General features: G+C 48.5%; 1 protein-coding gene across 1 annotated transcript in view; it reads left to right on the forward strand.

Annotated features, from left to right (window-relative positions):
• Window positions 1–17,075: 17,075 nt before the first annotated feature.
• The window catches only part of LOC121047451 (peptidase inhibitor 16), a 43,142-nt gene continuing 34,399 nt past the window's right edge, over window positions 17,076–25,818 (forward strand). The window contains exon 1 of the mRNA XM_040502676.1: window positions 17,076–17,255. Coding sequence (XP_040358610.1) covers window positions 17,076–17,255 — 180 coding nt within the window. The remainder of the gene's footprint in view (window positions 17,256–25,818) is intronic.

Raw genomic sequence — 25,818 nt, forward strand, 5'->3', positions numbered from 1 at the left:
GCCTAGCTGAGGAGGATGATTCATGTTGATGGCGATAGGGTGCTTTTTCTCGAGGAGGACTGCTGCCGTGTTCTGCGGCTTGTCGTAGCTCGGCCAGGCTAGGCCGCTTAGCCTTGGTGATTGGTTCATTTGCTAAGTCGATGTCTTGGCCCTGTGCTGTCTATGCCAGGTTTTGATACTGACGAGCTAACGGTCCTGCGCTGAGAGCTGTGAATTGGCTATGATCTTCACATTCGAAGATGGACACATCGCTTCTACCACGGTCCAAAAGCGAAGTCAGCGTGCTAAGGAGCTGTCTACGTAATGGTAAAGCTTGATGTCTAGTTTTAGATCACCGCAAATTTCTCCAAGGTATACCGGGGTACCAGCGAGGTGAAATCCTATGCGAAGTCACGATTCTTGACGCCAGTTTCTCGGTATGTTTATAGTGGGAGGCACTCACTTGATCGAATGACGTTTTAGCGAACGCCCACGTTTCATCGAACGACACTTTAGCGAATAGTCGGACGCCGCGAAGCGGCGTTTTCGGGTGGGCCAAATGAGTTCATATTTTTGTAATGAGTTGCCGCAGACTGTCGCCGCGAAGCGGCGTAAAGCGCAGCGCGACGGATGGGTTAACGCGCGCCCCCGTTATTCGCTAAAACGACCATTCGCTCAAATGTCGCCGTTCGCTAAAATGTCCTTCGCTCTTGTGATATGGACCCGTTTATAGTATACCTCTAACTAGACTGCCCCTCAAAAGTTAAAATATAGTACCTTTCTCTTTTGTTTATTTGTTTAACAGGAAACCTTTTTATAAGATAAAAAGACATACACCGTATTACAATGTAATGTTAACTGAGGCTAGTCGAAACCAAGGGTTGAAACCTGCCGCATCAACCACAAACGACCTGTAAATTATACGGTAAATCAAGCAAAATATATATGTAAATTGCACTTACTTGTTTACTATGTAGCATATATCTCTAGATAATATAGGTAAATTAGCTCTCTAGAAAAGCTTTCTCATAAGCCATTTTTTTTTTTTTTATCTGAAATTATAACAAAACCGTGACGTTTGTTTGGAACTGCTGCTCGAGCACACTTAGGTTCTTTCAGCAACTGTGCCCGCATCTCTACTCCAAAGACTGTATCTCTGAAACAAAGACCCCCGGCTGCGCTCTTACGTACGCATACAGTATAGTTGAGCAACATGCACTTCATACAGTTTTTGCATATGCAGAATTTTATCAAATACAAACGTCATGAATGACGCACGACACCGGAACCACTAATAACCTGTTGACTGCAATCCTCCAAGAAACATTTTTTTTTTTATTGCAAAAATAAACTATGCATCGACGAACGCTCACCCCTGCCCAAATGCAGCGCTAGAGGCCCAAACCAGATACCAACGTTTCAGCACTAACCGTTATTCAAAAGTTATGTGGATTTCTGCTAGGCACGTAGCCAGGAAGGGGGGGCATGGTGCCCAGGCCCTCCCCCTCTCCCCCCCCCCCCCCCCCCCCCGAAGTCTTCCATTTTGCTGTGCCCTGCTCTCCTCTCCCCCCCCCCCCCCCCCCCCCCCCACCCCCCCGAAACAAAATCCTGGCTGCGTGCCTGATTTCTGTTATTTTCAATGGAAAAATGAGCCCATTTTTTCCCGTTTTTGGTAACTGGCGCCATAGAGCTTCATGTATTCGTGAGCTCTGACGGTGTCTACTTTCCGATTGAAAATTTCAGACAATCAATAACTTTTGTATAAGATAATGGTTATAGCTGAAGCGAAAAATAGGGACTCTAACCAAAAATTTAATAAACATTTACCCGACGTTTCGGGACCAGTTCGGTCTTTTGTTCACGGGTGAGTGACGAAAAGAAAAGGACACGTGTCGTCTAAGTGCACATGGCCAGGCAGAGGGCTGCCGAACGTTTGTTTACCTTCAAGTCAATTTTCGATGACTACGGTTCAGACACGTGTCAGCTTGCAAAGCAGTATGTACATCTTACGTCTTCCGTCACCGCCTTCAAGTCTCATCTTACGTTCAACAAGAAGTGCAAAGACCTCGGCTTTGTGCCCAAGAGCCTCCGCCTCAAGCGTTTCGTTCACACCGCTGAGGGACATCGCGTCATCGACCAGGCAGAACGCCGTCTTTTATGTGCCCGGATTCACGAATGCCACGACACCATCAAACGGAAAGACATGGAAATCTTCTTCATGCGACGACAGCTGGAACATCGAATACTTGAGGTGTTTCACGCCCTGGATACTTTGGCCAGGGACACCGCTTCCATGTGCTCTCGGACCAAAGAAAAGGTGAATGCAAAGAAGCTGGCTGCACGTCAGCCGGACAACTCAGCCTCTAGCCTCCGCGGAGTCGACACAAGGTTCGTGTGCAATCTTTCATCGAGAGAGCTCTCCCCTTCAGAGACATCGGTACTGGCAAGAGGCCGGGGTTTTAACTTAACCACTCGCAAGCTCCCCCTCCCCGTTATGGTTGCGTCCATCGAAGACGGTCATCGTGGGTTGGACCCGCCTACTGGCGAGGAGGCTCGGTTGAAAGCAATCGGCGTCATGTCTCAGGCAGTTCAGCTGAAACCTCTCAACATTTCGGCCGAGGAAAACTCTTTGCGTCGCCTCAAGGAGGACAAAGACATCGTAGTGTTGCGGGCAGACAAGGGAAACGCCACCGTGGTCATGGACAGGGTGAAGTACGACCAAAAGCTGTTTGAGCTCCTTGGCAGCAGTGCGTACACTTCCTTCCCAAGAGACCCCACGAGAAAAGTGCAAGAAACGCCCAGCAAAACACTGGCAATCATCTTCCAGAAATACCCTGACTTCCACAGCCTTTACATGAGGCTCATCTGCAGGAACGGATGTATCCCGGCGTTGTACGGTCTCCCCAAGATACACAAGGCCGGTGTACCACTTCGACCTATTGCGGACTTCACAACGTCACCTTTGCGCGCCGTCTACATCTACCTCCACAGGCTTCTCTCATCCCTCACCGGAAAGACTCCAACGTACGTGCAAAACTCTGGTAACTTCATAGAGCTTGTTTCCGATTTACAGCTACGTGACGAGGAGAGCCTCGTCTCTTTTGACGTGGTGTCTTTGTTCACCAGCATCCCAATGCCATTGCCGGTATCTGTTGCAAAAAGTGCTCTCTCGGCAGACGAAAAACTCCCGGAGAGAACGTGCCTATCGGTTGACGAGATCTGCCGACTACTAGAGCTCTGCCCGAACAGCACATACTTCTCATTCAACGGGAAGTACTACAAGCAAACCAGCGGCACAGCCATGGGGCAGCCATATCTGTGACAATGGAAACCCTCAAAGCGGAGGATATGGAACCATAGGTCGGCATTTTAAGCTGTCCTCACTCAAACTCACGATCACCATTTTTTCCTCAATCAGAACTCACGCCCACTCACGATCACGATTTATTCAAAATAGGATCATCACCCGGACTCACCCTCACGGTTCAACGCAAAACCAAAACTCACTCGCCGTCATCATCATGGTCGTCACGCTCACAGATCATCACGGTCATCACGCTCACAGGTCATCGCGAATCATCAGACTCACAGGTCATCACACTCACAGGTCCTCACGGTCCTCACACTCACAGGTCATCACACTCACAGATCCTCACGGTCCTCATACTCACAGGTCATCACGGTCCACACGGCACTCACACTCACAGTTCCTCACGGTCCTCACACTTCCAGGTCATCATGCTCATCACACTCACAGGTCATCATGCTCATCACACTCACAGGTCCTCACGGTCCTCACACTCGCAGGTCCTCGCGGTCCTCACACTCACACAGGTCCTCACGGTCCTCACACAGGTCTTCACGCTCATCACACTCACAGGTCCTCACACTCACAGGTCATCACGCTTGCCGGTTGCTTTCTTTGTGCTTTTCTTTTGTTTCTCTCAAGCCGTTGGTTTGTCTTCGCGTGAGTCGTGCGGCGGGGAAACTACCCCAAAACAGTGAACTTCTGAGCCACAAATCCAATTTGAAAGAAATGTACTATGTTAATGTTTATGCTCCGCACATTTCTACCAAATTTCGTAAACCTGGATGAATTACAAAAGAAACTAAATGCAAGCTGACGAAAGTGGGTGTGTTTAACTTTCACCTACTGTCAAGGGCGGCGGAAAAACACAAACGCGCCTTCCGACAGGTTACACAGACAACGTCGCAGTCAAAAGATCCCCAGGTGGTCGAAATTAATCCTCAGTCCTCCGCTGGGGCGTGCCAGATGCCCGTCGTAGGTTTGGCACGTAAAACCCCCAAATTTGATTTGATTTGATTGACCAAATTTTTTTCTTGGGGGAGGGGGGGGGGGGAGAGAGCGGTAATATCAGGTAGGGTGGTTTCACGTGACGACGGTCTGAAATCTTACCATAATCCCTGTTGACAGTGGTGTCTGTCAGTCGTATGCTATTTATGAACAGAGGCCGCGGTAGCCGAGTTTTCTTCTCACTCGAGTTGCTTCTGCTTTTGTCGATCGACCGTGCTTGCCGGAGTAGGCTGCGACTTAGGGAATCATCGGCCGGCATTGTTTTTCAGTCATCTCGGCCTTTATAAAATACTGTCAGCATTTATTATCGTGATACATGCAGCCGTCCTTGAATTGACTTCGTTTGGATTGGTTTGACTTTGGCATGACTTTGCTTGGTTTGGTTCGGAGTGGTTTGGGGGTTGGGGCCGTCCCCATGTGGCTCTTTGTCGCGCTCTCGATGATGTAGGGCGCGCCACTTTTCATGTAGCAAGCCGCGTCATTCTTGACGCGCAGTTTTATAATGGGCAATCAGTTCGTCGAACAAGGTTTCATAGACTGATTGTTTCATCGACACTGCGATGTTTCATCGGCAGATCGTTTCTTCGACATTTGTTTCATCGATGTGTCACCCGAGTTTCTTGGACATTCGATGCTCGACCGAGCTTAATACTCAGCAACCATATTACTACATTTCGTCGACAATTTTTTTTTTTTTTTTTTTTTTTACTCGTACGTCTGGACGACATTTCTATTTCTCTCTCTTTCATCGACGCGGCGTTGGCTCCTTGACGTCATGCGTTCTTCGCGTGTTCGCAGCGCGCTACGGTGTCCGCTTCGGAGAGGGCGCAGGTAGCGCAAGCGCAAATGCTCCTCACTCTTTGTACGCATGCAGTGCAGCGTGCTGTGCGTGGTGTTGGCTGTGCGCTTACGTCGCTTACGTTGCTGGAGTGGTGCGCGCGGCGCGGCGGCCTTTTGCACACGTATGGCCGTGTGCTCGGCCTGTCTAGCGGATATTTGTTTACGTAAGGAGCGTGCCCTATGTGGGAAGCTGAGGCTCGGCGCTCGGCAGCCAGACGGCCGGACGTAATTGTTGCTTTCTGTCGTGCTTTTGGCCGCGTGCACACTCAAAGCTCGCGAGATCCTGAATTATTCCAAACTTTTTCTAAAAGGGGTGTTTCTCGACGCAGTGGTGGCTTAGTATACCGCTCATTTTTTGTAGAATCATACGAGGCTTATTTTGTGCCCAGTAATGCACGCGAAATACCAAAACTGACGTTTTGCATTCTTGTCTTGCAAGTGTTCCGAAATAGGTAGTGACGTAGAGGTTATTCTGTCGGTTTTGGTAGTCTTTAATAGAGCACTATATAGCTCCTACGGAGCAGAGTAACGCAATCCTTTGATCCGCGTGTTTTGCCGACAACATGGCCCACGGAGCAGCGCGGCACGAGTCACGTGGTACTCGGGGTTCCAGGAGGCAGCCCGCCCTATGGGAGAATACATGGAGATCGACGCAACACGGCAGATTAAAAAATAAACGCCAAGTTCACACTTTTCGAAACTAGACTGTCGTGAAGTTGGCAAAGCACTAAACAATTTATCAAAGTTTTCATAATATCAGATCCGTGTGAAAATTTTGAGAAGGCAATTTCCAAGGCAATGGCGTTTGAAGCAGGCGAATTTTGTATGCAGCGGAGATGGACTTTCTGGGTTGGCCGTAGCGGGTCACGTGGACGGTGCAACGTCACCGCGTCGTCTGCGGCATGATGCCGCTCAGGCAATTTTTTTTCTTTTCAATTATGTTCTTACATGGCACGCAACTTAGCGAAAATTATTCTAAAATGTTCTTTTATTATGGCAACAACTATTGACCCGTTCCGCACATCTCCACAATATTGAAAAAGAATGATTTTTTTACGTTCCCCATGCATTTCTGACCGAAGTTGGAGCCCCCGGGCGTTCGCCGCTAGTCGCCGAGAGATGGCGTTCTAGATTGCGCTACTCCAGAGCCGTTTATACTGAGAGAGTTTGGCCGATGGGCGGAGCTTGTTGGCCGCTAGAACCAGCGGATTTCGCGATAACACAATATGGCGTTATTTCTTTGTCTTGTTCATTCCTGTGAAATCGCGTAGAGTTCCTATGAGTCAGATCCACAATATGGCGGACGGAAGTAGTCATCCCCCGGTTGTCAGACTACGCTGCTGTGGTTGTCAGACTGCCAAAATCTCCTTAAGAAGGCCAAACTCTCTCAGTATAAACGGCTCTGCGCTACTCTAGAGTGCCTTCATACACACGCGCGCTTTTGCTTGAGTGGTGACATCTCGGCCATTTTTCCGCCCAATCGTTCTTTCTATGCATTTTGAAGTGCGCGCAATCCGGTGTCACTCAGCACGAGCCCGTAGCTTTGGCTAATGCATAGACGCCATTTTACCGCCCAAGTCACGCACCAAGTGCGCGAGAGCGTCACGCGCTGGCACATTCAGGGCAACAATGGACGTCTTCACCCTGAGACAGACAGACATGTAGGCACCCTACGCTACTCTAAAGCCCCTTGATAAAAGCGTTTTTTACAAGTACCGCCAACCATTGTTGTGGAAGCGCGCCAGACACGTGCCATGAGCGGGTGCTCCGCCGCCATTCGCTTCCAAGGCCCGCTCATTTCAGTGCTGCGCCGCCATTTGCTTCCAAGGGCCGCTCGAGACATGGGCCTCGTGCACTTGCGCATTTGACGCTACTTGCAAGACAAACGCAAACACATCGAGGGGCTTTACGCTACTCTAGGGTTCCTCAATGCTACTCTGCTCCGAAGGAGCTATATAGTGCTCTAGTCTTTAGAAGTCCAATGAACGAGGTATTTGCATTGTTGTAGAGTCGGGGCATGAGGAGTTTCAGCGAATATAGGGGCGCTCCAATCGATCCAACATGGCGGAAAAGAGGGGGATAGATTTGCGGCGCCCGTACGCCGGAAGCTTATAAATTAAACAAAGCGTGTCGTTCTCTGTTTGCTTACGTGTGCGAGACGATCATCGCTTCAACCAAGACCTACCGTGATGCTACAAATGAAGTGTACAAGCCAGTCGAAGGCAAGAAATCTTGCCATAGTCGAGATATGTGTGCAAGTGCTCGACGTGAGCTCTCACGCTGGTGCAGATGTCATCAAGTTGAACCGGATGTGCGCGGGTCCAAAGAAAGGTGCATATCAACAATGTTGGCGCGTTGAAACTATGACGCGTACTTTATCTTAAACTAAACTTATCGGTCTGCGGCTACAAACATTTTCGTTGACGTTGCTTAGATGAAGTAAGCATACAGGCCTCGCATTAAACGGTGTTGCGAACTCTTCGGTTGTTCTAGTTAATTGTGGTAAAAAGCGGTTGGATGGAAAGTATGATAGCTACAGCATACAAGGGACGATTGGGGTCTTTATCCTGCGTTCTATGTATTGAAACATCGGTATCCTTGGTGTTATATTGCGATCAGCTGGTCACCGATCGTCCTGTTTTTATGCATAATGTAAACAAGCCCCGGAAGCGCCAATCTCATTTCGATGTGCTTGTGCACCCCTACAAGCCTCCTTTTGGCTTTTGTGGAAAGCTTTATTGTAATAGCAATAGTCTCATTGGCCGTTCGAGTTGTATGTACCACGGTGATATCTGCTGCGTGTGATCTGCAAAATAAACAAGTCTATTAAATGCCAGAAGGAGAACAAAGGTAAAGCTTTTTTTAACTCTTTTTCTTTTTACAAAACAGGGCGCACTTTCTAAAACAAGAGCAACCTAAGCTGATATTTGAGTGTGCTCAAAAATGAATGGCAAAAGGTGCTTATGCTAAGTGGTAGATGTACACAGTTGATTTTCTTTTTGCCTCTGCATTGTAAATTGGAAGATATGTATCAGCAGAAGGCACGTGTCCTTTTGAAAATGTATTTTATTAGGGCAAAAATAGGTTTTCATACACAACCGAAGAGTTCGCAACACCATTTAATGCGAGGCCTGAACGGTTACATCATCTAAGCAACGTCAACGAAAATGTTTGTAGCCGCAGACCGATAAATTTAGGTTTAGATAAAGTATGCGTCATAGCTTCAGCCTCAAACGCCAAACATTATTGATATGTACCTTTCTTGACGACAACTGCACCAACGTGAGACAGCCCACGACGCCGAACACTTACACACATATCATGACTATGGTATGGCAAGATTTCTTGCTTGAAGTGAAGATCATTTCGCTACGACTTGCTACGACCACTCACCGCAGCGATGCGGGCGTCGGGGGGGTTGCAACGCAGTCAGTCGCCGTCACCCGACGCTGCTCGTTTGACATTCACGGCTTTCCGCCCAGGTGCTTTGTTTGTACTTGGCACCAAGTGTTATTTTCTGTGCTTGTGTCTGTGCTCAGTGGCTGGATATGGGCCTCAAGAGCAGTTCTTCAGGCTCAATAGCATTCGCCGAAGAACTTGTGAAGAAAATGCCACCCAGGAAAAAAAGCACGAAGACACAACGCACCAGCTTGGCGGACTGTGCACTGGGCGCGGAAACCGGGGCACTGTGGATTATACACCAAATGCAAACTATCTAAAAAAAAAAAAACATTTTTCGGCTCAAATTGGCTTCTGCGGACTATACGCCTGGACACTGCCTGTTATTATGCATTGTATATTCCCTACTGTTTGTTGCGGCCTTCCTGTAATGATGCAGAGGGGTCAACTGTGAACCTTGAAATAAACATATTTCAGCGCATCTAGACGCGATGTTCCATGAAGCAAGATGGTCAGGGAAAATGTGTGCCACTACCTAATTTGCCAACAGCACACCAGTGGTCACAATCAAAACTCACCAAGTCAATGGGCAGTTTTCCACCGCAATATTTATCGCCGTGTAATCACCCATTTGGACCATTAAAAACCTTGAGGCTGTAGCCACCAGCGCACCCATTCTAGATCTGGAAAGCTTATGCTGTAGACATTCATTATCACATGAGCATGTTTCTTATCAAGCCTAAACGTAAGACGCTAGTTATGCAACGAAATTCCCATATCATCACATTTTTAGCAAACTGAATGGTCCCACCTGTTACACTTTTAGCTTTGGAAGTAAACCAGTTCACAATACCACCAGTGGCATATATCGTACCAAGCATTAGTGCTGCGTGTGGCAGCAAAATTTCCTAACTAGGGAAGCAAACCTAATCGATCGTGTTGATTAAAGCACCTAGATACGGGAGAAATTATAAATCAATCAAAGAAGGTCACTCGAAAGGGAAGTTTTCTTGCCGAACGAACATTACTTTTTATTGGGCGTTCCGCAATGTAAGGCCAAAGACATTCACTCCGTGATCGGTACAGAAGCATTTGCTTAGTAGTCGGTCGTGCGTGATAAAAACAACAAAAACAAAGGTGGATTAGAAACGCGATAGATTCGCCTTTGCACGGAGTACTTAAACTTAAAATCGTGTCAACATAAAGCGACTATGGTCCACCATGCTAGCAGAAATCTTAAAATTTACCCGTGTAGTCGTCACACCCGTGCACCAACCGAAAGCGTTGCTGCAAGCCCCTCCGCCGTCAACTAGTCGCTGTTGAGTCTGAAGAACTGCTCTATGAGGTCCATATCCAACCACTGAGCACATACACAAGCACAGGAAATAATAATCGGTTCCAAGTAGAAACGAATAATCCGGGGCGGAAAGCCCTGAATGCCAAACGATCTGCGTCGGGCGACGGCGACTGATTGCGTATGTACACAGGTTGCGCTCCTTCGACGTCTGCATCGCTGCGGCGGGTGGTCGTAGCTAGCCGTAGCAGATCGTGTCAGCACTGTTGCTCGTACCGGAACACTAGAGCCGCGTAATATTCTTGCTGCCGAAGTTTATAAGCCTACGTTCGCGGCCAACGCATTTACACAAAGCCAACGCCCAACAAACCTACCCGTGGCGAGACTTTGTTTGACTTTGAGATTTGAGACTTTGTGTTTGTCCGTCCCTTTTTGTCCCAGTCTCGGGGTTTTTGTCGAAATGTTGAACCTATCCCCCTCTTTCCCTTTCGGCGACCGGCCGCCAGGGCGGTGACACCATCGCTGAAACTCCTGAATCGTCTACGTCGTCTTCTTTGCCATAGGGCAGCTGACCGATTCTACGTGCGCGAGCTCTCGCTGGAAGCGTAATCCTATTTATATAGTGCTCATCCGTGTGTACTGTAGTGAATATTTCAGGCCCAACGTATCAATAGTTTATTGTTATCAACCAGGAAAACGCAATATCTGTAAACACCCCCCGACAAAGAAAGAAAACGAGAGCTCGCCGTTCGCTTTGACCAATAGACCGATCTCACCAACCGCCTGGAGCGTGCGTGACGCAGTAGTACTTCACAGGAAGCAGCGGTAGTGCACGAGACTGCTCGTGATCGACACGCGCAAAGTGGCGTTTACCCTCGTGCGGAAAGACCACAGTTCCCGCAATGCATTGCGACAGAGGAAGCGTTGCGAAACTGGCGGTGAGGTCGGTCTATTATCCCAAGCCCGGTTCACACATCTGCGTTTCGAGCGACAGGAACGACAAAAACAACACGAACGACATGACACCGGGACGATTATGTTCTTATTAAAGAGCGCGACAGATAATGCAATGAGCATCTTTGTCAAGCAATCATGTGTCACGGTTGTCCCGGTGTCATGTCGTTCGTGTCGTTTCTGTCGTTCCTGTAGCTCGGAACTCAGATGTGTGAACCGGCCTTTACGAGCCTACTCTGATGTTACGCTCGTCACGGAAAATAGGTCTTGTCGCCTTTTCGAGGTGTCGCCACGGGTAGGAATAGCAGCCCGGTATTAAGTGATTTGTTCGGCACACAAGTGTCAGTACAGGTTATGGCTTTGTCAACATTGCCTGAATCATATTCTAATTGTAAAATAACATATCGAAGGTGTCTTCCCGGGCACAATGTCCGCCCCTATCAAAATCGAACTTGGCGGTGTTTTAAGTACAATATTTAGCATTGTTTCGCGCATTTAGTTCCCGGAAATTAGCAGCACATTGGGGAAGTTTAAGTTGACTGGTATTTTTTTTTTTCATAACTCGCTGAAATGATGACAAACGGTTTCTCTAGTCATTTAGTTGCACATTCACAAGAGATATTATAATTCATGTTGCATAATTGTCAAACCCGCGGCCTTTCTGTAACCATCGGTTCGAGACAGATTCTCTGTCGCTCGGTTAACAAGTGCTCATCCAACGCAGTAGCGCACTTCAACGACCCGCTGATCAATCTTGCCCTCTGCTACACCATTGCAAAAATTCATTACGGGCTTGAATCATCGCGATATGTGTCATATGCCTTCCAACGATAAGAAGTGTTTCAGAATTGAATTGTAAAAAGTTGGTTATCAGATATATTAATTTTGTTTTACAAGAAATTCTTGCCTCACTCTGAGTACCTACGCACTCGGCCATAATAACGTAAAAAATAAACATGAGTAAGCAACGGGCAAGGGGAGCACAGCGTCATGCACGAAGCCCGAGAAGCCCGGGCAATTGGCGCCTCGCAGTCGCGTCCAGCCGGCGCGCCGGCAACCCGGCCGTGGCCGTGGGGCAGGCGCCGCGACGTTGCGGCCACCGCGCGCCTCCGTCATCGAAGGCAAACGGCACACGGCGAATTTTACGAATCCCGATGAGCCAGTAGAGTTATTGCAGTGAAACACGTGACAGCGTCTCACAGGCGTCCATTCTAGATGCCACCTGTCTCTATACGACGCTCCAATTCGCCCACTGAGTCGTAGCTTCCACAGTTTGCTAAGTGTGCCCATAGGCAACCAGCAATGCAGCTTGGCACTACACGTTGCGCCATCTAGTGACTAAAAAATAAAACAAATTGGGTAGTCCAGGACGGCCCCGGTCGCGAGGACTGCGGGCGGGCGCATTTAGAAACCACGTGTGAACGTGACATTTTGGATGAACGTGAGCGTTTTTAGAACTGTTTTTTTTTTTTTTTTTTCATAAAAATAAGTCTCAACTTTACGTCTCTATGACCTTTCCGGGTTCCTGTGACATCTCCCCTAAGCCTAGAGTTTCCCCCAAAAATAAACGCCGCTACTGCTGCGTGGAAGACTGCCACAGTCGCGAAGGTTACCCAAGCGTCAGACTTTACCGCTTCCTTTTAAGATCTTGGGAAGCGACACGGCGACAAAGTGGATTACTGGAGTGCGATGCATCAAGTAAGTGAATTTTACATCAATTGTTGAAGTGAACGAAAATAGATATGCAGGCTTCGAAAGTGGTCTGACAGACTCCTTTTGCAAAATAACGTATTTATACAAGTTGCTTTACGAGTCTCTGAGACAGCCATTTAGAGAAATACAGTAGAAAAAATCGGGCCGATTGTTGCTTCGTTTTGACGTCGAAAATCAGGAGATCAGGTCTTCAAGCGAGATGCCCTTTGACCTGTTCCGGCACTCGTAGTTGTAGGCGTGCATTTGGTTGCGACCGCGCGCGCCGTTCGGCACGCCCGGTCGCTACCAAAACCTTTTAAGCATGCAAGTTTTCAAATAGTGGATTTTCGTAGAACAAATTTTTGTTTGTTGCGGCTACAAAATGTAATGCTGAGTCTGGTAACAAATGTGACGGCGTGCAGAAAACAGTATGCACACTTTTTTTCTAGGAAAAGCTCATGCGAAGCGTAAATATCCTTCTCACACGCACACTTTTTTGCCTGTCGCCTTTTTACACCAGGCTTGTGCACTGTTCTCTAGCACGCAGAGTTCGGTTCTAATTATCCACATTTTATTCTAGCGTCGTGGGGGCGTCGGGAGAAGAAGAGGACGATCGAGCGAGGCGCGAGCGGGGGCCAGCCGGCGAGGAAAGAGGAAGAGCCTGCTGCACCAGGCTGGAGCCGGGCAGGAACGATAGAGCCGTTCTGACTGGTCCGGCTAATGTCGGTCCCTGGAGCATTCCACCAGCGAACTTCGGATCAGGACCGGCGGAAACGGCGAGCCTGGCCTTATCGGCCTAGGCCATGACGGTCCAGGAGTGGTTCCGCAGCGAAACTCTGGCTGTGATAGCCCGGAACAGCTAGCGTACTCAGTGCGTAGGAAGGACGATCCGCAGGCGTGAACACTGACTGCGACTGCGAGCTATGAACGACAGGTGACATCTAGGGTCGGCGGGTCCGGACTGCCGGCTCTCGAAGACGGGCAACCGGGAAGTACAGTAAACCCATTCGCTGCCTTCTCGTTGTGTTGTGTCACTTCCTGGGAGACGAGCGAATCACAGACAGATCGGGCGGCGATTATTATAGAGCGACCCCGCAAGTGCACGAAGACAGTTCAAACTGGTGTCCAAATCACAACTCCAGATTATGCTCTAAATACTTCGACCTATCAAGGCTCCCGATGGTCTTAAAAAACCGCATAAAATAAATAGGGACATGGCGCGCACGTGCACATGGGGACTGCTGAAATCGGGGTCGCCGCCGCTCGCCACGGCCCGACGGGCAGACTGGCCGACCCATTAACACAGACACCTCCGCTTGTGGCGCTGAATGCAGCACTCTCGTGGCGCCGCCTGGCCATTGCCGGCTGGCTATCATGCACATGCGCCATCTTGCCCCAAACGACACTTAAAAGTATGATATCGCACAATGTGAAAGGCCTCGCTCGAAGCTTCGATTGATCATGACACCGCCTTTGTTGCACTTCCTGAGTGATGACTCATTTGCGAAAGGTACGTTGAGGTGCGCGGAAAAATAAAATTCCGGGTGCTGATGGGGATCATGCGAGTCATTTATATTTATTGCAGCCGTGCGAACGTTATAGTTGACGCAATCATAAAATTCTGTGCCCACTGACACCAACTTGACAACAGGAGCCGAAATCCACACGAACCTTTCTATGCCACAGAGAGAGGAGCGCTAACCGTTTGGAGCGCTCCCCCAACTCCGACGTTACCGCGCCGCCTCGAGGCGCCGTCAGTCCGTTGGCGTCTCGCCGTCTGCCGTGAAGTGAAGAGCGAACGCCGAGGAGAGACGAAAGCGAACCCCCCTTCCCCCCCCATACCCCCTCTGCCCTCTACAGATAGTTGAGCCATTGCGGAGGGCGCTGGCAAGGAGGAGCCTGCAAGATCAAGCACCTCCCCCCTCTCTTCCGCCCTCCACAGGAACCGGCGCGCTTACATGGCGAAGGAGCAGGCGAGCGACACCCAAACCAACCCTGAGCCCCACACAGTAGTTGCGAAGCGAGCGTCTCCTCGCCTCGGCCCGGGAGCTCACGTGACCAACCCAGCTAAGATAATACCAGCGCTCACCGCAACTCATCATGCCCATGGTCCTCAAGCTCACGTCATCACGCAGACTAATGCGATCACCGGACTCATATCCACCCTAAGACTCACGCCTTGATTCAGGCTCATGCTCATGAGCCTCGAAACTCACAATCACACTCGAGACCTCAAAACTCACACTCATGAGTACTTCACTTAGCGCTCAAGCTCACACTCACACTCAAGAGTTTTAAGAACTCACAATCACACTCACGATCAAACTCACGCTCATGAGTTCGCAGGGCTCAAGCTCACACTCATACTCAAGAGTTTTAAGAACTCACAATCACACTCACGATCAGACTCACGCCCATCAGTTCTCAGGACTCACACTCACACTCACACTCATGGGTTCACGTAACTCACGATCACACTCACACTCAAACTCACAATTTTTCGAGACTCGCGGCCTCACTCACGATCACCTCAAATCTGACGGTGAGCGTGAGTGATCGTGAGTGATCGCACTCATGAGTGAGAATGCCGAGGTATGTATGGAACGCAAGGTTCTCGACACTTTCGAGCCTAAACCCAGAACGTTCCTGCGTTACGTAGACTACTGTTTCTGCGTCGTCAAAACCGGCGAGGTGGATCGTCTTCTAAAGCACCTGAACTCGGTGGATGAGTCGCTACAATTCACGGTGGAACGCGAAGACAAGGGTTCCCTTCCCTTTTTGGATGTACTGGTAACCAGGAGTGGCAGTGGACTAAGCTTCTCTGTTTACGGGAAGCCAATTCCCACCACCCCCGATGTCATAAAGCGTCGGTGGCCTCTGCATTCTTCAGGCGCGCCTTCTCCACCTGCTCCACAAAGAAAAGCCTCCAGGAGGAAATCAAGGTAGTTACATCGGATCTCCGCAAGAACGGCTACCCTAAACGGTTTATTCTTCGGATACTCGAGAAATCAACACATCCACCCCTAGGGCGCAGCAGTCCCCCTTCCGATCGCGTCTGTGTCCCCTACATTAGCCGCATGCACCAGCGAGACCCTTTCCCGCGTCCTCGGTCGCTACGGGATTGCGGTGACTCATAAGCCCGTGTCCACAATCGGCCATCGCCTCCCCCTCCCGAAGGATCGGCCCCCCAAAGAAAGGGCCCAAGGCTTGGTCTACCGTATACCATGCAAGGATTGCCCGGCCTCATACGTTGGCGAAAGTAAGAACTTCGCAGAGAGGCTTACGGCGACACAAATATGATGTCCGGAAGAAGGATGTGAAGGCGAGCGCCCTCGCGGAGCACGCAGAAGCAGCCGGCCACACTGTCGACTTCGAGGGAAGCACCGTGCTGGCCTTGGAGAAGAATTGGCGAAAGCGGCTCTTCGTTGAGTCCTGGTTTATCCAGCGCACAAAGGGGAACGTGAATCGTTCTTCGGGCAATTATGTCCCTGCCCAGCAGCTACGTATCGGGACTGCGTGACGTGAGCAAAGCCCCCTACATCCGTATGTGCACTTAGACGACACGTGTTCTTTTCTTTTCGTCACTCACCCGTGAACAAGGGACCGAACTGGTCCCGAAATGTCGGGTAAATGTTTATTAAATTTTTGGTTAGAGTCCCTATTTTTCGCTTCATGTCTACTCCTAACCAGGCAGAGGGCTGCCGAACGTTTACCTTCAAGTTATTGCTGAAAGGCATTTAGTCTGGACCTCTAGCACTACATTTAAGCAGAGAACGAACGTTCGGCTATGCGTAGTTTATTTGTAATAATACAAAAAAAAAACTTTTTTTTTTTGGGGGGGGGGGGGGGGGGGGGGGGGCGATTATTTGGCACCAAATAAGTTACTAGTCAAAAGCATGTTCCATTTTTCTCGCTGATATTTTGCATAAAACATAATTTCTAGAGTGTCATAGACTCTGTCTACAAGTAATAAGCATTAGCACAGGCAGTATTTATTCCATACTATCGTCAGAAACGTTGAAACCTTCGGTAAAGTGGCTCAAAGCGGGTATACGTTGTCGTCGCTTCCCTCGATGCACCCTTTTTACACCCTTTCAACGAAGGAAGGGTTCGCTTAACAACACCCACCTTTTTTTTTAATATTAATTAAAGAATACTGCGGCTCACACTTGTGAGCCATAGCATGGGGTGGTTACAAAAAACAGTGACATATTGCGCCCAAGAAAACTTACTCGTGGCAGAAATAATTGCCTCGACAAAAACGTTCAAAAACGTTTTTGGAAATTATGAAGGAAATGTAATAACCTAAATAGCTGGACTGAAAGAGTGCAGCGATAACGGAAAATGTGCAAGTTTGGTGCACACTCTTAACATTCAAAAGGGTGTCATTTTTTAGTTTGTAGATAGTTACAAAAATGATGTAAGAAAGCGTATAGCCTGCTACCCGTAAATGAACTTTTTTCGGTCTCAAATAGTCATTAGGTGCTCTGGTCAGTCGATGCGATTTGGGCCTACGTCTGAGCACATTCCTGAATTCCCTGATCGTGTGGATAAACCGTTCTCTCTCTTCTCTCTCCTGGTTTGTTTAGGCGTCAAAGTAGGATGTTACCTCGACTGTTCTGCACGCTTCTTCTGACGCAGCTGCGTCTTGAGAGTGCTCGCTCTGCTGTGCTTCTCGAACACGAGCGCAAGATTGTCGTCGACATGCACAACGAGTTCCGAGACACAGTCGCCCGGGGCAAGGCAAGGTCTTGGCCTCCGGCGGCAGATATGCTAGAAATGGTAAAAGAAGAAATCAACCCGTATATACGCACCTTCTAGGGATGCAACGAATCTTGCCATATACGTATATATATATGGTGTCCCAAATAAGTTTCACCAAACTCAAAAAAAAAAAAATAATAACGGTGCGCTTTTTGAGAGTGGGAATGTGCACATTTTTCTAGTCAACATAGTTATTTAGTCAATTAAGACTAATAAAACTATTTTTTTATTATTCGTTTAAGAGCCTAGGTGTGAAATGGAAAGTTCTAGAGCGCATTGAGAAACACACACTCAAGGTGTTTGCTACGTGATGCACTTTGTGCGCTTCAATTTATTAGCCAAAAAAAAAAAACGTAAAATAAAAAAAATAAAAAAGAACACACATGAAAACGCGCCCGTCCGTCGCGCTTGCAGCACTTTCAGGCGTGCTCTGAAGGAACGAAGTCCATTTTATCACTGGCGCGCTGTCCGAGACAGAACCTTGTGAGGTGCTCGCGCATGTCTTCGGGGACTACCGTCCCCGAAGACATGCTCGAATACCTGCTGCTGCAAAGCCCTGCCTCGGAGAGCGCGCCAGGACCCAGGAGCACGTCTGAGAGCGCTGCACGCGCGGGCGCGTCAGAGGGGCGCTTTGTTACGTGCTTTTTTTCTCTTTTTGTCATATTGTGTGGGCTTTTTTCTTTAGCTAATAATAAAAAAAAAAAAGCTCGCAAGTGTATCGTGTAGGAAACAGCTTAATTGGGTGTTTCTGAATGTGCTCTACAACTTTTCAACTCGCACCTCGGCTCTTAAACGAAAAATAACAAAATTAGCTCATTTGTCTTAATTAACTAATTAACTAGGCGCACTAAAAAGAAATTGTGCACTTACCCACAACGCTTCCTAACAACACACACTCTCGCTCACTCTCACTGGTTCCACTCTCGCAGAGCGCTCCACTTTTTTGTAAATTTTAGTGCAAGTTATCCGGGGTATATATAAATGGTGTCCGCAAATGAGCTATGCAGTATTTTGTTTCAAAAAGAAAACTTCCGTGAGGAAGTTTTCGCCCTCGGACGAGTTTGGAGGCCATGACGGCCGCTAGGAAAGACGTTACTCGGGTTAATTCGTCAGCTCATTAGGTTAAACGTTTCAATGCAGAGACCATGTCGTCTGCTCCTTGTGCAGGAGTTGCGGTGACTTCAGAACGACGCTGAGCTTTTACTGACTTTGATTGGTTTTGAATGGAAGGATAGTGGGTAGACCTCAATGCTAGATGCCTTGAGGTCTACCCACTAGTTTTTTTCTTCAATCAGCCAATAAGAGCTCGTCGTTCTGAGATCATCGCAACCCCTGCGCTAGAAGCAGACGGACTTGCGTTCCGCATTAACGTTTTACATTTTAATTGCTGGGGGCATGATGGAGTTGAAAAATTGACAGCGCTTCAGACCATGTATCCTAAGAGTTTAGCCAGTGTATGATCTCACCGCCGTACGCTCCCCTCCCGAGGGGGCCAATCAGCCGGCGGTGCAAAGTGAGAAGCGCGAGCGCATGCGCGTGAACTCCATGGTTATCCCAGCTATGCGGAGAGGGCCGCCATTTTCATTCATTCGCCTGGAGGAATGCGTGCGATCGACATCCGAATGTCGCTTATCTCCTTTTATTTCGCTGGCTCTGGCAAGAAAAGTAACGAATGAAGTTTTTTCGACTTTTGACCGCAAACTTTTATTCAGACGTAAAAGAAGTCGGCCCATAGCAGACGACGCGTAGCCTCAACAGTGCTCTGCGCCGAAAGCGTGTTGCGTCAAAATGGCGGTCGTTTGCTCTATTGCTCCCTCCTCCGCTCCTTCGGCGCTCTCTCTCTCTATCCCTCTCTCTCCCCCCCCCCCCCCCCCCCCCCCCTTCCTTCACTTTCTTCTTTCCAGCGACTTCATATCGCCACGCCTACTGGCCGGACTCATGCGGCTTTGGTCTCGATCAGAGTTTCTGTATGCGCGGTGAGAAGCTCGCTGGGGGGCGCTTTTGTTTTCCCCGCCATGTGTCGTGCACGTGCTACCCATGCGGTTATGTTTTAATTTTCATCGTGCGTAGAAGCTTAGCATTGCACGTGCTTGCAATCGCAGAGGAAGCTGAATTATTCTCTCTGGTTGTGAAAAAAGTTCTACCAGGTGGTGGCCCAACTTCTCGCCGCGAATAGGCTCCCTGCCGGAGCCAGAGTTGCCTGTTCATCCCCGTAGCACGGGCTTTCCTGCACGGCACGCGATTCTGCTCGTCACGTGACTGAATTCGGCGATCTCCTCCCCTCCTTGAAAACAGGAAAGGAGGAAAAGGAACTAATTAAAATCTAAATCATTAATACACTTGGAAAAGCAAGCAAACTGAAGTAACGGCATGTTATTAATCAAATAATTAAGGGAGGAGAGATACCCAATGATTGGAAACTGAGTAAACTGAGACTAATATATAAGGGCAAATGAAACAAAGATTAAGGCATATCACCCAATAACGATAACTTCAGTTATATAGAGATTAGCGATGCAGATAGTAAGACGGAGAATGGAGGAATGGGCAGAAGATGTGCAAATACCGGGTAAGCTTCAAGACGGATTCCAAGGAGATAAAAGACTGGAAGATAACTTATTAGTCGCCACGCAATGTATAGAAATAGCAATGAAGAAACAAACTCCTTTATAGTTAGCTTTTCTTTGGACATCAAGGGAGCGTACGATAATGTGGGCCAGGAAAAACTCTGGGGTCAGCTGAAGGAGGTGCAAATTTGGTTAGGTTTCTTCAGCAGGTGTACACAGACAATAAGGCCGCTAGTTGTAACATGGGAAGCAGAAACCACACAACCCGCAGCAATAAAAAGAGGGCTCAGGCAGGGCTGTTCACTGTCACCTCTGCTCTTCGTGACATATCTCAGTGAAATGGAAAAGAAATCAGAGCAGAGCAACGTTTTGATGTGAGTTATATGGAAAAAGGGAGAAAAGGTAGTACGGTAATACCAGCACTGATGTATGCGGACGTCATAGTACTTATCGCAGATAACCAGGGTAGGTTACAGGAACACGGTGGAACATATGTGGAGAGGAAGGAGACACTTTGAGCATGAGTTTTAGTAGTGACGAGTCTGGAGTAATTGTGTTTAAAGGGGTTCTGCAACCACTTCTTCACTGCTTTTTTAATTTGCACCGAACCTGAGCGCACTAAACGTAGTAACTTAGTGAAACTTTTTTTTCTCGAATTTCGCTTCATTTTAAAAGTTATGTGCAAACAAGAATTACAAAAAAAAAACGATTAAAGATTAAAACAGCGCAAGGACACGGACAAGAACAAGAAGGTAGACAAACAAGGCGCTGACTTACAACTGAAGTTTATTCGTTCTAACAGCGATTATAAATACTGTATTGTCACAACAAACAAACATGAATAAAAAGCGTGACCTGGATGCCACGTGCTCACTAGCCATCGCTATGCACTGTCACTGTGTGTCTAGTGCATAGCGCATAATGATGGCTAGTGAGCAGGTGGCATCCAGGTCACGCTTTTTATTCATGTTTGTTTGTTGTGACAATACAGTATTTATACTCGCTGTTAGAACGAATAAACTTCAGTTGTAAGTCAGCGCCTTGTTTGTCTACCTTCTTGTTTTTGTCCGTGTCCTTGCGCTGTTTTAATCTTTAATCATGAAATACCCAACTAGCCCAAACTTCTACTTTAAAAAACAAGCAAAACATAATTTCCGTCATGACGTCCCTGGTCATGGCTTGGGTGGCCGTGAACTGGAGGTGGGGTAGTGAGCTCAGCGAGCACTCCCGGCTGCCGCTCTCCTTCTCGACGGCTCGAGAGGGCACCACTAAAGCATGTGCTGGATAGGCATGGATGAAGCGGGCGGCGAGGGCGGCTCGCATTGCATTTTCTGCGCGACTAAACGCTAATTCGGCATGACAATTCATTGGCCACAAACGACAGCAAACCCAGGGTAAAGATGAGTTCAGAACGGGAGCCACTTCGCGCTGCCAAACCACCAAATGGCCAAACCGCAAGCCAAACCTCCTCGCTGAAGGCCTTCGGAACGCTCGCAACCGGTCGGATCTAGTCGGATCGTCCAGTCCATATATGGACTGGACGATCCGGTTTGTCCATATATGGACAAACCGGATATATACGCGGCGACGCTGCGGTCGTATACGACCGCAGCGTCGCCGCGTATATATCCGGGACCTTTCTACGCTCGCCACCAAAAAACGCTCCTAGGCCGCCGCCATGTTGCTGATGCTGATGCGGCTGGTGTGACTCTCGTGCCCTCTATCAGCTAGAAAATTTCTGCCAGTCTCTGGGACTGTGAAGACCCGCTCAGCGCGGTTCTCTACCTACGTTTTTGCGGTTTTGCATTCGACGTTTTCTCGCCCCTCTTAAAGGTTTGCACTTAATTTTTTTTTTTTTTTATGCGTGCTGCGTATTTTTTTTGTGTTATCTTCCATTGTGAGAAATAAGGCTGGTAAGTGCCTGCCATTCAAACTTTTCTGCTCGACATTCACGGGAAACCAAGGAGGTGAAGGACGTCGAACGACCACCGACGCGATTTTGCGAACATTGTTCTCCCCCCTCCCAGAGATAATCCGCGTAGAATTCTCAGTCATCTCCAATAATAGTTGTCCAGGTTGGGGTGGGAAACGGGTCAGTCGCGTTCGTTCCTTTGCAAGCTTGGTGCGGTTGTGAAAAAAAGAAGGTCTCCCCAAAACGTGCCCCAAGACGAAGTCATCTCGGATTCCGTCCGATCGTCAAGATGTGACTGTCGTCGACTGTGACTGTGTTATTTGAGATCTTTCTCAAATAAATTATTTTCGGATAACGCTGCATCGTGTGGTACGTACGATATATTGCTCGAGTGTTCCTGTCCATCGGTAAACACGTTATTTGCAAGCGTGAAAAATGCATGCCTTTCGGCCCTCTTCTGTTGCAATTTATTTTTGACAGCAAAGCGCTTTGTCGTTTCACATGCGGCGAATCCTGTGGCGCCGTCAAAACTTATCGTAAGAAAAAAAAAAAAAAAAAAAAAAAAAAACGAGCTATGCATTTTGTCGGAATCGTTCTGTCGCGCGCGTACCTAACAAAATTAGTTTACAGCTTGTTTTTTGTTTGCTTTTTTATTTTTTTTTTCAAATGTGGCACAACGCTTTCTTAATGTCCTCGGGAAAATACAGGTACCACGAAACACAAACTATAGCGGGAAAATACGAGAATTTAGCCGCCAGCAGCGTTTGAAACTGCGCCTACGCAGGCTGCGCCTATTCAAATCACAGCCCACTCGGTTAGGTTTAGGAGGAACGCCGGTTGAGACTCTAGCCTCAAACTCGATGTCTGGGATCTAAAACGGTTTGTTGCCCCTGGGGTCGAGTGTTCTTTCGCCGCCTTTTCCACCGCGTGGAGGAGGGTTTGTCGACAGGTCATTTCTTGTTTCCGTACTTTATAAACTGCATTTGTTTCTTTTCTGATCTAAAATAGTGAACAAAAACTACTTCTATAAATAATTGAAACGGTTCGCGGCTACTTATATTCTGTATTTCGACTAAAACGAAGCTTTTAGCGTCTCTGACTAGGGATGCCGCGAACTTTTTTTCGAATGAAGTTTCGATGATCGGATCAAGCGGTTCGAAAGGTTCGAAAGATTTCGAATTTTCGAATTTTTCATATCGAGAAATCGATGGAAGTCGAATTTTCGACCTTATTAAACTAAGAAATTCGACGCTTTTCGAATTTTCGACCTTATTACGCTGCAGAATTCGATGCTTGTCGAATTTTCGATCTTTATAGACTAAAAATTCGATGATTTTCGAACTTTCGACCTTCTTGCACTAAAAAGTTCGCAGTTTTCGAACTTTCGACCTTCCTACGCTAAGAAATTCGATAATTTTCGAACTTTCGATTTCTTAATCTAAAGAACTCGAAAATTGTCGAACTATCGATTCCAGAAAAGTCAAAAGTTCGACGAACTTCGAACTTTTAGGGCGAAAGTTCGAAGTTCGTCGAACTTCGAAAGACCGGCGGGTGGTTTCATTTGGATTCAAGCAGTGAGGTACATTCGTAATTTTTTTTTTCGCAATTTTACATGGGGTGCCGCATTCCTTGCGAAAGACAATGGCGTTTATTTCAATCATCTGGCATGCTTGTTTTTAGAAAAATAGATCCCCGAAGGAGCGAGGAAGGACGACGGGTTCTGGACAATTGTCGTTTGTGCCATATATTTATGGTAGAGATGTTAAACGTTTTAAGAATTATCTATATATAGCCTAGGTGAGTGTCGTCGTAAGATGTGATTATTGTTCTTCAAGACGAGGTTTGAATAAATATCCAAACATGTACCTACGGACAGTTATGCCCTAAACCTGGTAATTTTTTTCCCCCTACATTGTTTGGGGTATCGCATTTAAATTAACACCAGAGACAGTACATATCATTACCATCTGCAGAATACAAAATAATGCATTTATTGTTTTCTTTACGTTGAGGAATAAATTAACTCATGCGGGAAGATTTCTAAAATTGTTCAAGTTCAGCGCGTCATAAAATTTTTTTTCTCTCATTTTACGTTCTTGGGTCGTGTTCCTTTTCTCCTGTACACATTTTGGTAGGAGAAACTTGTTTCATAGTTCTGGGCCTCTGAATATGCAAGAATACAACACTTCCGGCGGGTTCTTGATAGTTTTTTTTTTCTCTCCAGCTTTTTATTTTTGCATTAATTATTATGTTTATTTATTGATTATTTTTTACCAATGGTACAGTTATTTAGGTCGAAAAGACATAGCTTTGAACTTTCGAGCCACCGAGCATGTGACGAGTAGTGCCTCCTGACAACGAGTTTCTAAAGGCCTGTTCACTCATGCAGCGGGGCGCTACAAGCATAGCGCTGACCTCGTGCTAAGCACGTGCCGACGGGAGCGTTCACCAGCTTTGTATCGCACCGTCAAAACTGTTGCTCATGGCATACGATAACTACCTGACGGCACGTGAGCAGCGTTACATCAGCGCTTCGCTGCATGTGAGAACCGGCCTTTAGTAGATCAAAGTGTAGTATAGTTCGACGTGTAGCATATTTTCGTCTGCAACCCCAAACCGGTCGTCTCTGGCCGGGGTTGCTTCAGGTGCGTCATGCACCCAGCGTCCCCGCCCCAGCCAACGAAGGCTCTGACCTTCGATGTCTCCTGCCCGCCAGGCGCGTCTGTGGATTCTATCTTCGACGCGGCCACGGGCATTGCCGGCACCGCCGAATTGTTTTCTGTGCAACACCTGGCAGCAACCAACTTCCAATTGTCCGTCACGTCGTCGTCGGCCATGAGCCGCATCGTAAACGCCGGCGCCCTGAGCATCGGTGGAACCCTCGTTCCAATCGTCCCCGTCGGACCGCAAGTAACAGCCATTACATGCCTATTCTTGCCGGTATACGTCAAGAGCGAAGCGCTCGCCGCTGCCCTCGCTCCTTACGGGAATGTTCTGGACATCCGTTTTGGAGTGTATCAAGACCACCCGACCCTGCGGATGGGCACGCGCTACATACGCATAGAGATGAAAGAGGCGACGCCTGTCCCGAACTTCCTCCGCGTCTCCGGACATCGGGCAACCTTTGACTACCGCGGCCTCTGACGCGTATGCCGACGGTGCCAGCGAGAGGGCCACATCAAGGCGGCCTGCAATGTGCCCTACTGCACCCGCTGCGCCGCTTTCGGCCACGACTCCGCCGGCTGCGCGGCTGGTTGTGGACGTTGCGGGGCGGCCCACGCGACGGTGGATTGCACCCAACGTCGCACCTACTCCTCCGTGGCCGGCCAGAGCCCGGACGAGTTCCCGGCCCTGACATCGACCCATCGGGATGGACCCCCTGCTACCCCTGCACCTGCAGCGTCGAACGCACCCGCCCCGACACCCGCCGTCGGCCCCACCGAGTCTACCGTGCCCTCCCCGTCCGAGCCCACCGAGACAACCTCGCCTGAGCTTGATGCGGCGACACTGCACAACCCACGCCGGCTACCTCCATGGCCACAGGTGAAGATTCGAACGCGCCGGCAACCGCATTTCTGAGCGACGCTAAGCCTAGCGTTCCACTCCTTTCGAATGCCAGCTCCGATGAAGCGCCGATACAACTTGAGTCCCCGACTGCGCCGGAATTTCAGTCCAGTCCGAGCCTCAACTGGAGTGACCTCGGGTCCCTATCATTTCGTCGAAACTCGTTTCGTGGAATTACGTTTCGTGGACAACTTTTTGTGGACACACGTTTCATGGACACACGTTTTGTCGACAGTGTGACGTTTCGTCGACAATCGTTTCGTCGACAATCGTTTCGTCGACAATCGTTTCGTCGACAGCACCACCGTAAAACGTTTCGTCGACAAACTTTTTTTTTTTTTTTTGCGGTTCCGAAAGTTACATGCCGTGCAGGCGCAGAGGTCGCGAGGAGGCGCAGCTGGCGGAGCCGTGGAGCCAGGAGCCATACCCATACCAGGAGCTGATAGAGCGAGCTGTCGACGAAACGTCGCAACATCTGTCGATGAAACGAGCGGGTGCTCGTTTCCACGAAACGATCTGTCGATGAAACATCGCAGTG

The sequence above is a fragment of the Ixodes scapularis genome, unplaced genomic scaffold, assembly GCF_016920785.2.
Source record: "Ixodes scapularis isolate PalLabHiFi unplaced genomic scaffold, ASM1692078v2 PGA_scaffold0__279_contigs__length_252992795, whole genome shotgun sequence".
Taxonomy (NCBI): domain Eukaryota; kingdom Metazoa; phylum Arthropoda; class Arachnida; order Ixodida; family Ixodidae; genus Ixodes; species Ixodes scapularis.